The sequence below is a fragment of the Notolepis coatsorum genome, assembly GCF_963971535.1.
Source record: "Notolepis coatsorum genome assembly, chromosome: 10".
Lineage (NCBI taxonomy): Eukaryota > Metazoa > Chordata > Actinopteri > Aulopiformes > Paralepididae > Notolepis > Notolepis coatsorum.
The window spans coordinates 33,055,319-33,073,458 of NC_140174.1; the positions used below are offsets into that span (position 1 = coordinate 33,055,319).

Consider the following 18,140-nt stretch of genomic DNA (forward strand, 5'->3'; position numbering starts at 1 on the left):
CTCCGTTGGGGAAAATATACAGGCGTCCTGGGTTCGAAATCGGCCCGGGACCTATGCTGCATGTCCTCCCCATCTCTTAAAAAAAATTACTTAAACAAAAAAACACTGGTAAAAGTAACAATTACTGTTCCACTGCGTGTTGTTTAGATCCAGTAATAACACACCAAATTATTAAATGTTTTGTTGACATATTTCTCCAATATCAACACATAGCAGCTGTTGTTTTGCACATGATAGCAACTGTTGCTTCTTTCGACATGGAGTAAGAATGGACATTCTAAAACATTCTGTGAAGTTTATGATGATAGTGGACTGAATCATGGAACCAGGCGGGGAAAAAATCATAAAAAGAGGGATGTTAACATTTTGGATAAAGTGTGAGAGGGGTACCATGAGAACAAATTTAAATGAGACCACCCATCACATCCCATCACATCACATAACCTGTCCTTTAATCACCTTGTTAACAGAGTCACCTGGGGAGCAACAATAATAGGTTCATGACGACAAGGTCCTTCTTTAGCCTTTAATCGGCGTGGTTTATTTCACATATGCACCATGAGACTGTGAGAGCTAGATGAGGAAGAGATCGAGGGGGAGGGAACAACCCCTTTTATACCCTCTTACCTGACGTCAGCTACAATAGCTACGTCTCCATGCGCCTATAGCGCCCTCTTGTGGAACAGTTAAGCAGTTACATGCAACCATATCAACACATAAACTCAACACACCTCCTCTCCAACCTACATTCAGCACTAATGAAGCTCTAAATTAGCCCTCTCTCTCTCTCTCTCTCTCTCTCTCTCTCTCTCTCTCTCTCTCCCTCTCTCCCGTCTCTGTGATCATTCTGTAAATGAGGATGGAAATAAAAGGGAGATTAATTGCAGAGCGAGCGTCTCTATTGTCTCTGTGCCACTGACATCTCTGACTCATTAGACTCATTAGACTCATTACAGACATGCGTCCGGTAGTCAGTCAACACAGGAGTGACATCATAGAGGAACTTCTCTATCTCAGTCTCCCTTCGACCGGGGGAGGTGGGGAAGGAGGAGGCAGTTGGGGGTGGATCTGATGAGGGGGTATGGCAAGGAGGGCAGAAATTATTATCGTCTAGTCGTCTTGCATTGGGATTGCATTGTGATGAAGTTATGGCATTGGGTTGTCAAAGTACACGCTGCAATTTCCTGAAAATTAATGACAATTCTCACAAAAATATCACACACATGCGTCGAACTTCCAACGATAAATATCGACATTGAAAAGAGTTTTGTGATTATCGTGCTAGTGATTTCTTCCTCGTTGCGAAGCCCTAGACGGAAAGGAAGTCACATTAATGTAATGTAGAGAGAGAGAGAGCGAGAGAGACAGACGGAGAGAGAGAGAGAGAGACGAAGAGGGAGGGAGAGCAAGAGCAACTCGACGGAGACCTCCAGAGACCCGCGTGGGGAGGGAACGTCTGGGTGGCCGTGTTGTAAAATGGTAAACTGAGTCAGTTGCAGTAAACACACGCTTGCCTTGCTGTAATGAGTTATATAATGGCACATGTGTGTGTGTGTGTGTACACAGTATATACTGAATGTGTGCGCTGTTGTTTTTCTGTCCTTGTGAGGACCAAAAGTGGGGATATTCTGGCTGGTTCTGACCTTAAAGCCGCCTGTTCATGATCACCGGTGAAATAGCTGTGTCGACCGGGCTATTGTTCTTTCTACGGAGAGAGCGGTGGTGCCCAACTGCGTGGCAACGCACACCACTCAATATTCATCACTCTCAAAATTCAATTTATTTATTTCAACCTTGGGTTTGGCAAAGAGCAGGAGGCAGACCATGTGCTGCAGGCATCTTAAAGGTAGAATCTGTAATGTCGTCAAACGGCGACCTCTAGCCCCTCTTAGTATTGCATTTTGTTACAATCTTTTATCAATGTTTTAGTCTAATGTGTGGGTTGGAGTTGAGTGGGGATAGGGGAGGGGTTGCTAGAGAGGCCTGGAGAAATGCACAGTATAATAAGTTACTAAACCCACACATTAGACCAAAACTAAAAAAAGGAATCAAAGTGCAATACCAAGTGGGGCTCTTTTGCCTAGCGATCACTGTTTGACGGCATTACAGATTCTACCTTTAAGATACAGCCATTTTAGGGTTAGGGGCCAAGTATGTGTTTACAGTTAGGGTAAAGGACTATGGAATGAAAAGAGTCAATGGAAGGATGTCAATAGTCCTCATAAGTATAGAAATGTGTGTCTGTCTGTCAGTATAATATATTAGCTTGGCAGTTTGGCAGTTAATGCCAGCAGAGAGTTTGGAGTACTTGGTCTACAGTAGTTTCCAGTTTCTAATGCACACCTTGATGTCACTACTGTTTTCAATTGGAAATGTTCAAAGGACGGAACTCACCGAGTCCTTATGTTAATTACGACAGGACCGCAAATCATCACGTGGCACCATTCATGTTTCAACACTAAAAGATGCATTAGGAACTGGAGACTAATGTACAGTATGTCTGTTCTGATTGGGGATGTAGGTCAGTTATTCCACAGGGACTCTTCAGTACAGTACATGGCTTATAGCAGAAGGCGACTCTTTGAATGTGGAGCTAGATGACGTCTTGAGATGAGTCACATTGACTATTGAAAGTTATTCCACAGGGAGCCTTGTACATGTCTTATAGCAGAAGGCGACTCTTTGAATGTGAATCTATCAACCATATTGTCCAAAATCTGAATAACGCGCTCTGTTGGGGAATGGATAAAATCCTGCATCCAATTATCAAGCCCCCCACCAAATGTCTCTGTTGTCTTTCTGTCAAATTCCCCACCAAATATTTTGTCTACCTTTCCTCCACCAAATGGTTTCCTTTTTTGTCGACCTTTGTCCTTGAATAGCATTTAGGTTTAATATGGTGTCACTACGTTGACATTACCACCATGTAGCCAGGCACTGCAGAACTGTTCTGCACATTAGAGTTATTGACATTGTGAGTGAGTGAAGAGTTATTGACATTGTGAGTGAGTGAAGAGTTATTGACATTGTGAGTGAGTGTAGAGTTATTGACATTGTGAGTGAGTGAAGAGTTATTGACATTGTGAGTGTGTGAATAGAGTTATTGACATTGTGAGTGAGTGAAGAGTTATTGACATTGTGAGTGAGTGTAGAGTTATTGACATTGTGAGTGTGTGAATAGAGTTATTGACATTGTGAGTGCGTGAATATTGTTATTGACATTGTGAGTGAGTGAATAGAGTTATTGACATTGTGAGTGAGTGTAGAGTTATTGACATTGTGAGTGTGTGAATAGAGTTATTGACATTGTGAGTGTAGAGTTATTGACATTGTGAGTGTGTGAATAGAGTTATTGACATTGTGAGTGTGTGAATAGAGTTATTGACATTGTGAGTGAGTGTAGAGTTATTGACATTGTGAGTGTGTGAATAGAGTTATTGACATTGTGAGTGCGTGAATATTGTTATTGACATTGTGAGTGTGTGAATAGAGTTATTGACATTGTGAGTGAGTGAATAGAGTTATTGACATTGTGAGTGAGTGTAGAGTTATTGACATTGTGAGTGAGTGTAGAGTTATTGACATTGTGAGTGAGTGTAGAGTTATTGACATTGTGAGTGAGTGAAGAGTTATTGACATTGTGAGTGAGTGAATAGAGTTATTGACATTGTGAGTGTGTGAATAGAGTTATTGACATTGTGAGTGAGTGAATAGAGTTATTGACATTGTGAGTGAGTGTAGAGTTATTGACATTGTGAGTGAAGAGTTATTGACATTGTGAGTGAGTGTAGAGTTATTGACATTGTGAGTGTGTGAATAGAGTTATTGACATTGTGAGTGAGTGTAGAGTTATTGACATTGTGAGTGAGTGAATAGAGTTATTGACATTGTGAGTGCGTGAATATTGTTATTGACATTGTGAGTGTGTGAATAGAGTTATTGACATTGTGAGTGAGTGAATAGAGTTATTGACATTGTGAGTGAGTGTAGAGTTATTGACATTGTGAGTGAGTGTAGAGTTATTGACATTGTGAGTGAGTGTAGAGTTATTGACATTGTGAGTGAGTGTAGAGTTATTGACATTGTGAGTGAGTGTAAAGTTATTGACATTGTGAGTGAGTGAATAGAGTTATTGACATTGTGAGTGTAGAGTTATTGACATTGTGAGTGAGTGAATAGAGTTATTGACATTGTGAGTGTAGAGTTATTGACATTGTGAGTGTGTGAATAGAGTTATTGACATTGTGAGAGTGAATAGAGTTATTGACATTGTGAGTGAGTGTAGAGTTATTGACATTGTGAGTGTGTGAATAGAGTTATTGACATTGTGAGAGTGAATAGAGTTATTGACATTGTGAGTGAGTGAATAGAGTTATTGTCATTGCCACTAACTTGCCAGGAGCTTTGCATCTAGACATGTATGCAGTCATTCCATGTGTGATGTGCTTTGACTAGTACTAGTACTCAACCATTAACACTTTAATCGCCGATGACGTGTTTAGACGTCATTCCTAGCCATGCTCATTCTGCCGAAGACGCCGTAATTCGTCTTTGATATCAATATTTCAAAAATCTGTGATCGAAATCATATTTCCCCTCCGGGGCCCTGAGATGTACTGCAAAGCTCCACTCAACTCTCTAGCGGTTCAAGAGCGCCATCTGGTGGCCGATCGGCAGATCGCCAACAGGAAATGACTCGTCGAACCGGACGTGCTCATCCACATGTTGTCCGGGCACTCGCTATCGTTAGAGAGACTCCGTCTTGACACAGTGAACATCGATCGGTGCAAATAACTCGAAAAAACAACATGATTTGGACGTATATACTATTATACAACCTGGAAATGGATCGGGCATTTCTCCATCCCATAATAGAAAAAATTCTGTTCCACGCTCATCTGCCAGCGGCGCGAGGAAGCCACGGTGAGTTGCAGCGTTATATTCTAACGTGTTCCATATAAACTGCTATGATGACCATATGACCCACACTGGATGAATCATCTAACGCTGCCCACGGAATTATAAACGACCCCCCGCCCATCCGGTCATCATCAGATGATACGTAGTAACTTCTAGAACTACGTGCAGTTGACATTTTTTATCTGGCACAGATCGCTATCAAACTGTATTTCATCATGCATATAATGCATTTAGGGCTATAAATCACGTTCTGAAGAAAGCTGCAGAAAACGATAAAAACATACTTATACTTTAGACCGTATTTTAGTATGAATATGTGAATGAAAAAGTATAACATTGATACACCCTGAACAATACATATAGGACCTTGAATGGGCCATGATAATGTCAATTTAGCAATACAATTAAAAAAATTATAGCCCTGCAAAGAAGGGGAACTTCTCCATAGACAAATAGAGATGGCGAGGGATGGTAAATTATGAATTTTAACCATGGCGATCAAAGTGTTAATTCAAAACGGAATCAAATCAATCGTTCTTATTCACTGAATGGGAATAGCGATGTACTGTGGCTATTCTCTGGTTCAGAGAATAGTGAATGAATGTTCATCAATCAAAATTGTGGTCAGTAATGAAACAGCCGTTACCTTACCTTTGACCTCTGTGCTGGTGATAACTGATGTGGATGAGTGGCACCACTAATGCAGCGTAGAGAGATTGGATTGGATTGGATAGTCTTTATTGTCCCTGAAGGGGCAATTTGGCTTGCAAACAGTAGTCAGACAAGCAATACACATCATAAAAATAAATAAAAAGACATAAATAAATAATAAACATAGAGTAGATGTCATCATAATAAAGTGAGCTATAAAAGCACCCATCAGTCAACCAAGAGTCCATCAGTCCTTTGTCAAAGTGTGAATGCAATAGCAACCAGGCCTACAGCTTGTTTAAGAACCCAACAGCTGAGGGAACAAAATGATCTCAGATATCTGTTTGATTTGGCGCTCCTAGGGAAAGTGCACCTCCCCCCTGATGGCAGGAGTCGAAACTATGCAGAGGGTGTTGAGGGTCCGCCAGGATGGCCCTTATCCAAGGCCAAGGACAGAGAGGATTTAGTAGTCTGCGTTGATAAAGGAGGGAACAGAGGGTGAATGGGTTTAAATCTAGCGACAGAGGGAGGGAGGGAGAGCAGGTTGGGACAGGGAGCCAGGTGCTTCAACTCAACTAATCTGCTGGGAATACAAAATAATGCAGTCACAGTTTATCACATAAAGGAGACTTTATGATAAGACAGCCACCATAGACAAAGGCTCTTTAATTCCTTTGCTATAATGCCGGGATTTTCTTCAGTATATATCTGCAGTAGCATTTCCCAAAAGGAATTGGCTTTTCAGTGAATGATTTCCCTGTCAGCACGTCCATTTGAGTCACATAAGTCTTTTATATATCAGAAATGGCATATTTCATTTTGACTACACTAAAATCCTCCATAGCTTTCATTTGTTAGCATGAGCAATACGACCAAGCAGGACTCCCCTACACAGTGCAGTACGTGTCGACGTCGGCTAATCTCACATGCCAAAACATAATTACATTTGCCAGAGGACACGCATACTGTGAGAGTGACTTGGTAGAAACTGTGGCTATTGGCATGATGCCGGCTTATTTCATGGTCAGGGTAGAAGTTGCCCTTGACTATTACACACTAAAGGATTAGGGTTAGGTTCAGGATTATTAGACGTCTTTCCTACCTCTTCCTTTCCTTTCGCTGTCAGGTGAAAAGAAGCGGCTGGCTGACTCCACATGTATCGGAGGAGGCATGCGGTAGTTCTACACCCTCCCTAGGCCGACAGTGGGGCAATGCACGCTAAGACCAGGAAGGGAATTGGCATAACGACTCAATTGGGATGGGAGGGGAAAAAATACAGAAAAAGTGAGAAAAAAAAATTAATAAAATAAATAAATAAATACTGCAAGCCATTCCATTTAGAGGAAAAAATCTCTAGTTATACAATAGGCAATAGAACTATTTTAGAGTAATGGTTTCATACCCTATTGACTTGCACCAGCAGTATCGCTAACAAAATACGGAATGCCAGTGCCAATTTCTCAGAAATCAAAACTTCAGCGAGAGAAAACCTTTTAACCTGGTCAACCTGAACCTTCCTTTTTAACCTGACCAAGTAACATCAGATCAACCCGAACCTTCCCTTTTAACCTGGTCAGGTAATGTCAAATCAACCCGAACCTTCCCTCTTAACCTGGTCAGGTAACGTCAAATCAGTCGATGAAGGCCAACATCCATCCAGCTCCAGTGTGTGTAGCAGGCTATTCATACCATCCTCTTCCTCCTCTTCCTCCCCCCTCTCCGCAGTACGTGGAGGCCATCAGCAGCAAGCAGAGCGAGCTGGACAACTACATCGCAGAGGGCTACAAGAATGCCCTGTCCGAAGAGAGGAGGAGATACTGCTTCCTGGTCGACCGCCAGTGTGCCGTGGCCAAGAACAGCAGCGCCTACCACAGCAAGGTGAGACGCGCTTCAGCTGTTATTAGGACCTAACGCACAGGTGCTTCTTCATCAGCTAGGGCCCTGCTGGGCATTTGCAGGCATGACACTCTCAAAACAAGATGTGTTTGAGATAACATGTCTCTGTATAACCATGCAGATGTGTTACAGAATGACACAACCTGGCTTAAAATTGTGTCGCTCTTAACGCGTGTTTTGTCAACACACCTGTTATCGTATGGGTTTTAGTAAGGGAAATCACGTCCACTGTTAAGTAAATTCATTCCTTTTTTTATAGTGTACATACATGGCTCATTGTATAGTGTATAAGGTCGTTTTTGCTCGATTTGATCTAGGGGGTGGAAGATTTTATTTTCTACAATACAACATCCACCCCTCGCCCTGATACAGGAAATAACACAAATCAAAAACCACCTCCCGTTTAAACTCTAAAATGCACTGTGTTGGTTCAGGTATTAAAATGTAAGCTACGCCAGTGGAGGTTGTGGCCTATTTTTCTTTTGCTGCCTCGTCTTCGTTCGCAAAACTGGTGAACTCTTTCTGCCAGACAGTGTTCCCCTCTGTAGCCGTTCATTCTATCGCATCCAGCCAACGGCTTCAAGGGCTCCACTGCTGTCACAGCTTGACTGCTCTCACGAATCCCTGCAGACAGGAGAACCCTCTCCAGGAGGTTTCTATTATCCCAGAAAACTCTCTCTCTCTCTCTTTTTTTTTTTACTGTCTCTCTCTCTTTTTTCTCTCTCTCTCTCTTTCTCTCTCCCTCTCTCTCTCTGCCTCTCTCGTCCCCAAGCAGAAGAGCAGAACTAATGAATGTGAAGTAGTGGAGTAAAGTTGGAGGAGGGGAGGTAAGGAGGGGCGGAGGACAGGGGAGGAAATGGCCTACTTCCACAAGAGCCCAGACGACATAGACTGACGACGTGTGTGTGTGTGGGAGTTCGCTTATATGTGGAAAACTTGGGGCCAACTCGGAGAGTACATGGCAGGAAAATCAGGACCTTTGGGGGTTTGGGGACTAAATGAAGACACGTTCGACATCCTGATTCTGTTTGACTAGCTATTGTAGTGTCACGGTTACGGTCCAGGGTTAGTTACAGAATAAATGTAAGTCTAGTCCCCATATATCACATAAACTAACCGTGTGTGTGTGTGTGTGTGTGTGTGTGTGTGTGTGTGTGTGTGTGTGTGTATACAGTAGGTGTGTGTACTAATATGTGCTGACACAAAAAGGTGAGGAGGAGGGCAGTCAATTAGTGTTCTACCACTTTCTAAACGGCACAGTTGATTACAGGCAGAAGGAGAGTTGACCTTCCAAGAATCCATTGTATCACAAGATATACGTGGGTGAGAGATGTGTCTTTGTGTCTATCTCTTTCTCGCTATCTTTCTTTTGTTCTCTTTCTCTGTCTCAGAATGAGAACAACACGTTCTTCAACTCTGTCTCAGAATTAACTCTGTGCTCATCATCTCTCTCTCTCTCTCTCTCTCTCTCTCTCTCTCTCTCTCTCTCTCTCTCTCTCTCTCTCTCTCTCTTCCCCCCCCTACCGTTCTACTTGCATAAGATGGTCGGGAGGGAACAACGCTGCTCTGCTGTGGTTAATGAGTAGGGAAGGGAATGAGGGAAGGAACACGGGATGGAATGAAGGGATGGAATGAGAGGATAAAAGGAACGAGTGGAAGCGCCACGATCTGCTAGCAGAGTTTTTTTTATTTATTTTTTCATGGCGCTGGTGTACTACGCTCGCTCCACACACACCTACACACTCCATTACCTTGCAGATAGAGCCAACTGGGATCTGAGTCACTCACCCCCTCCCACCAACAGACAGACAGATTGAGGAGCACACACACACACACACACACACACACACACACACACACACACACACACACACACACACACACAGTGCATGTGTTTGCAAACAAATATGAACACACACACACACACACACACACACACACACTGCATATGTATGCAAACAGATACAAACTCATACATTAATTTACACACCCACACCCACACAATACCTCAATATTTCCCAATTATAACTTAAAAACGCAATTAATCCAACTACCCTCAGACTCCATGAATCCAGCTCCCCTCAGACTCCATGAATCCAGCTCCCCTCATTCCTTTAAAGTCCGAAATCCAACTGACATCGAAGCTTGATAAATAATTCACAAGCTTCCTATTCATAAACCAGTCAACAATTTAGAAATAAGCGGCTGGGTGGCGCAGCGGACATTGCGCTCGTCACCAACGCAAGAGACACCGGGTTAGAATCCGGCTTGGGCAGAGTTAGCGGGTGGGAAGTCGAAGGGTGGTAGTCTGGTCGTTGTGAACAGCGACTCCTACAGGTCGGTTGGGGCGCCTGCACAGCAAAGTCAGGAAAATGGCGGGGGCAGTGTGAGCCTCCCACACGTTACTCCTCGCCAAATGAGAGTCCACGCTGGCAGGTGAAAAGATGTGACAGGCTGCCTCCACATGTATCGGAGGGGACATGTGATGCAAGGCTTCTATCCTCCCTACAACCGGCCAGTGGGGGGCATATGCGAGCAACGATCAGGACAGGGGAGGGAGAATTGGCACGAGAGGTAAAATTGGGATGGGGAGAAAAAATCACAGAAAAAGGAGGAGAAGGGCGGCTGGGTGGCGCAGCGAAGATTGCGCTTGTCACCAATGCAAGAGACTCCGGTCTCGAATCCGGGTGTCAGCATTGCCTCCGGCTTGGGCCGGCCGTCATACTGGCTCAATTGGCAGAGTCAGCGGGTGGAAGTCGATGGGTGGTAATCTGGACGTTGTGGACAGCGACTCCTACAGGTCGGTTGGGGGACGCCTGCACAGCAGAGACAGGAAATGGCAGGGTTAATGTGAGCCTCCCACACGTTACACCTCGCCAATGAGAGTCCGCGCTGGCAGGTGAAAAGATGTGACAGGCTGCCTCCTTGTGTACCGGAGGGGACACGTGATGCAAGGCTTCTATCCTCCCTACAACCGACCAGTGGGGGGCATATGCGAGAATTGGAAATACGAAATTGGGATGGGAGAAAAATTGAAAAATAAGGAGAAAAAGTGGACAAAAAAAAGGGAGAAGAAAAAGTAGATAAAAACAATTTAGAAATAAATAATGCATTTTCACAAATCCCAAGTTTCATACTCTGTTCATGAATGAGATATCCCCCCTCTAAAACTGAATTTATAATAAAGATATTCCCACTCCAAAACTGAATCCATAATAAAAACACAAGATACTTTAGATGCTCCTTTATTTATTTATTTTTGCATCACTCTCATTTTATAGATCTGTATGTGTGCACGTTTTGTTCTGTGTGTTTTTGCTTTAAAATGAGCTGTGCGGTAATTCGGTCGATCATCCGCCCACACCTCGACACCTGGCTCTCGCTCCCACTCGGCAGCCGCGACTACCTTGGAAACAGAATGTGTTTACGCGCCTAACCGACCTGTTATGAGAGGATTGTGTCGCTCAAACTTATCTCCTGAGTACCGGTCCCGTATTCATGGTTTCCGTCTTTTCTTTTTTTCTTTGTTCGCCGACACCGAATGCAAATGAGCTGCAGCTTTACATAACACACTGCTTAGGATTCCTCTCCTCTACTGTATAATGTATGGAAGGAGACGCAAGTCGTTCAAGCGCCAAATGGAGAGCCTGTTTTAGAATGAGTGTATTCATCAAGGAGGTTCTCATCGCTGTCTCCCTCCCTCCGTACTGCCGTCTCTTGTCATCTGTCTATCTTTACTTCCGTCCCTCTGGCCTTCTTTCCCCTCATCACGGCATTCATACCTTCATCACATTATCCCCACTGACTTCTTTCTCACACTCTGCATCCTCCATACCTCCTTTCATCCTTTCTTGCCACACTCTCACACCCTGTCTGCCTTCCTTACTTCTCTTTATCCTCCATCCATCCCTGCATCCCTTCCTCCCTACATTTTTCTCATGTTCTTGACCTACCTTTTCTCCCCTCATCCCTTTCTCTCCCTCCCTCCCTCCCTCCCTCTCTCCACACCCAGGGGAAGGATCTGTTGTCCCAGAAGATCCCAGTGTGGCAGCATGCGTGCGCCGAGCCCAACAAGCTTCCAGACCGGGCCATGCTCCTGGCCCAGCAGATGACCGGCGTGGGAGGCCCCATCCACCCCGGTTCCCACCACCCGGGCTCCAAGGGCGTCATGGTCATCTCTGATCCCATCGCCGGCGCCAAGCCCCTGCCCGTGCCCCCCGAGCTGGCTGCCCTCATGAGCCAACAGGTTGGTAGAACTAGACCTTTCCAAAATATTTTGGTCCGCCAAAGGGGGGCCTGACAGAAAAAGTTTGAGAAGCACTGCTATAACCCAACGTTATAACCTAGCTGACATTTACACCTTTAAAATTGACAAACATATTGTGTAATTCATGGCATCAAAAATGTATTTGTCTCTTGCTGTTGACCTCTCTGAGTCACTTACTGTACTCGCACTGATCATTTTGTTCAGACCAGTCTAATAATACACTTTATTTGTATAGCACCTTTCATACAGGGGATTGCAGTTCAAAGTGCTTTGAGAGAGAGAGAGAGAGAGAGAGAGAGAGAGAGAGAGAGAGAGAGAGAGAGAGAGAGAGAGAGAGAGAGAGAGGAGAGAGAGAGAGAGAGAGAGAGAGAGAGAGAGAGAGAGAGAGAGAGAGAGAGAGAGAGAGAGAGAGAGAGAGAGAGAGACCTAAGTTTTCCACATATAAGGGAGCTCCCACACATCGTCAGTCTGTGTCGTCTAGGCTCTTGTGGAAGTAGGCCATCTCCTCCTTACCTCCGCTCCAACTTTATTCCACTACTTCACATGCATTAGTTCTGCTCGGGGATGAGAGAGAAAACCAGATTGACATTATGTAACTGAAATGTCTCTGTTTATCTGAAGGCGTTTATGTTTGTTTATATCCCTTGCCTATTTGAACCCTGTACATAAATAAAACATTCAAATGTTTGTGTGGTTTCGAAAAAAACCACACAAACACAGACGTTCTTGCACCTCTAATGAGACCCCTGGAGTGTGCCACACAGCCCCCCCTCCCCGCCCAGATGTTGCATCATCATGTGAGCTCTCGACACATCCACAGAAAAAACTAATGGTTAGCGAGTCCTGCCAATTAGCGTTTCTCTTGGAAGCGGCAGGAATTCCTACTGCAGGGTCCCTGGGCCCTTTCACACACTCCAGCACTCCTGGTTTTGTAGAAGGGCCCAGGGAAGAAATCCCATGAAAGACTCTTTCAACAAGTGAATGAATGAATGAGTTTGTGACATTGCCGGTCATAGAGGTGCTTCACATGTAAGAACTATCCCAACCCACGGTGCTGATGCTGCGAGTGTGCTGTGTTGTACACTTTCCCCAGAAGAAACTCTGGAATGAATTTGTCCCCAATTCTCACCCTCATTGTAATTATTCCATTATGTTATCGATATGCCTATAGGTATGATTCCTGTCCATCCGTAGACTTGACCCAAAGGCCAGTAGTTTCCAGTAGGGCCGTTTGCTCCATCAGGCTTGATTGAGTTGCTCGTTAATCAGTGTTTCTTGACCCAGATCCACCCTGTTCTCATTATTATTGATGGGGCGCAAGCTGTTATGTAACGGCCTTTCGTGATGCAAGACAAAGAGACAGAGCGAGGGAGAGAGAGAGGGAGAGAGAGTGTTCTAATTGGTTCTAAAATGTCCTCCCCTGCACAGAGGCTGATGGCGTTGGAAGGGGGGATGCCGGTTATGAACGGCACGGCCGGCGCCCACGGAGGAGACGACTACCAGCACTGGATGGAGAGCAGAGGAGCCCATGGCAAGAGCTCACCACCACTCCACCGACAGGGGGGGGAGGTGTACTCCAACACCCTGCCCGTCCGCAAGGCCGCCCCCGCCAAGAGCAAGACCACACTGAGTAAGACATTAGGGAGAAGCAGTGCCTCATATAGGGCACATGTCATACATATCATCATATCCTGTACCAGGCTTATCATAGTTTTTCATTCGTTTGTATTTTTTATTTCGTTATAAAGAAAATCTGTTTAGTTTCAGAGTGGGTTTGCTCATTTAGTTTAGTTTGTATTGTTTAAAAAAAAATTGTGTTTTTATTCGTTTCAGTATTTGTTTCTTTTTATTACAATATGGGGGGGTAATTGTCGGGGACAAGATTTAAGAAGTTCAGAATAGGTATTGTATAATATAAACGCATCACTTTGTGAAGGAAATTAACTCGGAGTCATTTAGACATCCCAGACTCCCAGACAGCACCAATGCCTCCTCATTGCTGTGTTGACAAATTTGACCAAATTGCCAAAGACTAAGGGCCGATCCAAATACCCCCCTTGGCCCTACCACTTGGCCCTACCCCTCCTTTTTGCACGTGGCAGTGTAGTGTAGGGTAGGGTGTCCCGATTCTATTGTGAGTCAAGGGAAATTATCATCTATCCCTCCAACTGGCCCTCCAAACGGAGTGTTTTCAGATGCTGACTCCAAACAGAGGGGTAAAGGGAGAACAGACGGGACTTCGGTTTCGGTTTCCCTTCGAGAAAATACGCTGAATCGTGTGTGAAGCTTTTTTTTGTTTGTTATCTCACACCGTTCCAAAGATGATTACAACTATTTCCACTGCTCCAACTCAAGAAAAAATGTATGGTTATGTATCTTTTGATGGCGGACACGATGGTTGTGTCAGTTTCATGATCATACAGCGAATGATGTTGATACAAACCGAGCAGTACCGTTTGTTCTTCCCGCGGCTGGGTCATAGAACACCAGTAATGTAGGAGAAACCCACCCGGTTACGGAGAACCGGTGGTGTTTAATAACTTGCAGGTTTCGCGGAGATATTGAGGAAAATGTCTCTATCAGACGCACAGTGTTCCAAAGACTTCAGTTTCACTATATTTCAGTTAAAATAAAAAAATATTTATTGTAGGCACACAATTAATCTAATTTCAACATACAAATGCTGTGTTTGATACATGCAATAAATAATAATAATAATTCATTGTATTTGTAAAGCGCTTCTCAGGAACCCGAAGTCCCGAAATACATAGGCCTGTTAAAAAGCACTCATTGTATGATGAAATGAGCGGCGTCCTATTTCCTAGGTAATGATTTCAACCCCTACCCCTTGTAGCTCCGTGCTGAAGGGTCACTGCCCAGTCGAGGGCACTCCAAAACAAGGTTTAGGCCCAATGGAAGGGAATTGGGATTGAGATTGAGACATTTTCTGTATACTTGTGTAGTTTTTATTTTTATTTCATTAAAACATTTGTTTTTTCACACCTATAGTTTTAGTTTAGTTTTAGTGAACTATAATAACCTTGTCCTGTACTCACAGAGTAGTAGGTTTCAATCCGGATCACAACCCCTCAATTCGTTCCATCTCTCCCACTCACTTTGTACCATGTTAATGAAGCAGAAATACAATGAAAATAATAGTCAATATATTTTTTCTTAGAGAAAGAGAAGGAGAGAATGTAGTTCAAATTAAGTAAAGAAAAATATTACACAATAAAGGTAGAGCAGGGAAAGTGAATGGATAACACTCTCCCCTCTCTCAACAACTACAGCTGAATGAAGTGCCCTTGAGCCACTGACCCCCCCCCCCCCCCCCCCTTTAGTGTAGATGCTCTGTGGCCAACAGTACAAAACTCTCTTTATACTGGGCAGTTCCCAGGTGCATATGCGTGTGTGCATGTTTGTATGTAACCCTCCTTGCAATTACCCCCCTTAAAGGAACACGCCAACATTATGGGAAATGTGCTTACCATCTTCTCCAGAGTCAGACAAGAAGATGGATACCAATTTCCTCTCTGTGCGTTCAGTAGAAAGCTATCCGGCTGCAAGCTAGCCTAGCTTAGCACAAATGAATGGAAGTGGATACAGATTGGCTAGCCTAGGCGTTGTTCAAAATCACTTCTCCAAGAGTTTTAAGCTAGGTTAACTGGTCCGTATCCACTTCCATTCATTGTGCTAAGCTAGGCTAGCTTGCAGCCAGATAGCTTTCTACTGAACGCACAGAGAGGAAATTGGTTATCTATCTTCTTGTCTGACTCCAGAGTCAGAAATAGGACCCCTGGCCCTATTTCATACACAACCATGTAGTGTAGCCATACTGAATACCCAATGCTGGCTACTTAGCCACAATCTTAAGTGATTGATGATATTCTGTAAAGAAACTAGGGAGAAGTAAAAGGTAGAGATAGCTTTGTGAGTTAAACTAATGTGCTCAGGACTTTTCACATCGCAACCATTGTCATGTACAAAACAATGGTTGTTACAGGCAGCCATGTTGGAAGACAGCGAATTAAACGAGCATTCCGTGGCAAAGCCTCTATTCAATGTGGCACAATAAGTTGTTTTATCAGGAGTTTACAGAGGTTGTTTTTTTAGGCCTTTCTTTCAGTAAAGGTAGAGCTGTGTGAATATGACATTCAAAGCCTTGACGTCATAAAAGAAAACCAATAAATAGACTGAAAAGAGAGAGAGAAAGAGAGAATTCTCCTCATCTTCCACCAGCGGTTGTTCTCTCAGTAGCGCTGTCACGCGAAGCACACGGACACACAGCCTTAACTGAAGCAGGCCAGAGCAAGCGGGAATAGGAGGGAGTGGTGTATTTAAAAGAATATAAAATAAGTGAAGGAAGACAGAGGCAATCTCTGTGACAAATGGAAGCATTTTAAGTCATTTAGGAGAGGGTTGTGTTATTGTAAATGCCTACTGTGCACACTCAAAGTAGAGTACAATATGCCCTATTATTTAGTCTAATGTTTGTTTGTCTTCACTATATGATGCTACGCACCCCTTTCACATTGTAGCCACTTTAAAAAGGAACACGCCAACATTATGGGAAATGTGCTTACGGTCTTCTCCAGAGTCGGACAAGAGGATAAATACCAATTTGCTCTCTGATGCGTGCAGTAGAAAGCTGCATGCTAGCCTAGCTTAGCACAAATCAATGGAAGCCGATACGGACCACTAGCCTAGCTTAGCACAATGACTGATGTGTAGCGGCTAGCCTAGGTGTTGGCCAACTAATGCCTATCCCGGAGTTTTAAGCTAGGTTAGATGCTGCGCATCCGCTTCCAGTCATTGTGCTAAGCTAGGCTAGTGTGCAGCCAGCTAGCACTCTGCTGAACGCACAGAGAAGAGATGGGTATATAATCCTCTTGTCTGACGCTGGTGAAGAAGCGTATTTCCCATAATGTTGGCATGTTCCTTTAAAACAGTCACTTTACATTAGCTGTTTCACTGAAGAGGTAGAATGGAAATCTAAAGCTGGGGGGTGGTTTTCATCCGATTCTTGGTTCAGTCAGTCATAATTTCTCCCTCTCTCCCCACCTCTCTATCTATCTCTCTCTCTCTCTCTTTCCTCCCCTCTCTCACTCTTCATCTCGGCTCGGCGGCGCAGTGGTTAGCACTGTCGCCTCACGGCAAGAAGGTCCTGGGTTCGAACCCGACGGGGGGCCTTACTGGGAGTTTGCATGTTCTTCCCGTGCTTCCATGGGTCTCCTTCGGGTACTCCAGTTTCCTACCCCATCAAAGGCATGCATGCTAGGCGCTCCTGCCTTTGCCTTTGACGAAGGTACTGGCGTGACAACTGGAGTCGGTCCCCGGGGGCGACGTCTGTCGCTGCTCCTAAGTGGTTAGGATGGAGAATAATTTCCCCACGGGATTAATAAATTATAACTTGACTTATTTACTCTCCCTCTTTCTTAATCATTCACTCTCTCCTTCTCTATCCATCTCTCTTTCTGTTCTTCCCTCTATATCTCTCTCTCGCTCTCTCCTTTATTGCCTCATCTCTTCACCCTCTCTCTCCCCCTCGCCTCCTTCTCTTCATCCTCTCTCCCTCTTTTCTTCTCTCTCTCTCCCTCTTTTCTTCTCTCCATCCTCTCTCCCTCTCCACATACTCTCTACCCTCCTTTCCCTCATGTTCTTTTCTCCAACCTCTCTCTCTCTCCTCCTTCTCTCCATCCTCTCTCTCTATTATCATTTCTGCCAGTCTCTCCATCTCCATCCCACTGGGGAGAAAATGGGGAAATAAACACAAGCTTGTAATTTAACTCAATCCACTCAAAACCTACTAACAAGTGTAGTTCTAGTGTTTTAGCCATGGTGTGTTTAGCTAGGACCAACCGATAGGTCGCTCTGTCGGTCGGTTGGTTGGTTGGTCGGTTGGTTGGTCCACAAAAATGTCCCCACCCTCTAGAGATTGGGCCTGGAGGTCAGGTGTGTGTGTGTGTTCCAAGGTGTGTTTGTGTGTGTGTTCATGTCAATACATCAGACCAGCACATCCGGGTACTTTTTAGCTTTTTTCGCGGTTCCGCCTACTTTTGGGGAAAATACAATAGGCCACTGTTCCTATTGACCAAGCAAAACGCTTACATTGTTTATGTTAAATCAAGTAATTGCTTTCCAACACTGGCCACCATTAAGCGTTTGCACCAGTGTGAAATGTTGGGTTTGATCCGTTTTCAGGCCTATTCCCCAGTCAGCTGCAGGATATTTCCTCATTTCCCTACCTGGACATTTAATATTAACTTATGAATCTCTAAGTGACCTAAACCTAATAGGCACCCGCCCCCCCTTATATTATAAAAGTACAACTATAAAATATTTTCGCCACTCAAAAGGGCACTTTAGCGTGACATTTTTCTACAGTGGGGGCACCAGGGGGCGTGGT

The 18,140-nt window shown here is 44.3% G+C and overlaps 1 protein-coding gene across 2 annotated transcripts in view; it reads left to right on the forward strand.

The window, feature by feature from the left end:
* baiap2b (BAR/IMD domain containing adaptor protein 2b) overlaps nt 1–18,140 on the forward strand; it is a 136,156-nt gene that overhangs the window by 99,974 nt on the left and 18,042 nt on the right. For both annotated transcript variants that reach the window (XM_084323950.1, XM_084323951.1), the window contains exons 7-9: nt 7,297–7,449; nt 11,480–11,713; nt 13,163–13,364. In XM_084323950.1, coding sequence (XP_084180076.1) covers nt 7,297–7,449; nt 11,480–11,713; nt 13,163–13,364 — 589 coding nt within the window. The remainder of the gene's footprint in view (nt 1–7,296; nt 7,450–11,479; nt 11,714–13,162; nt 13,365–18,140) is intronic.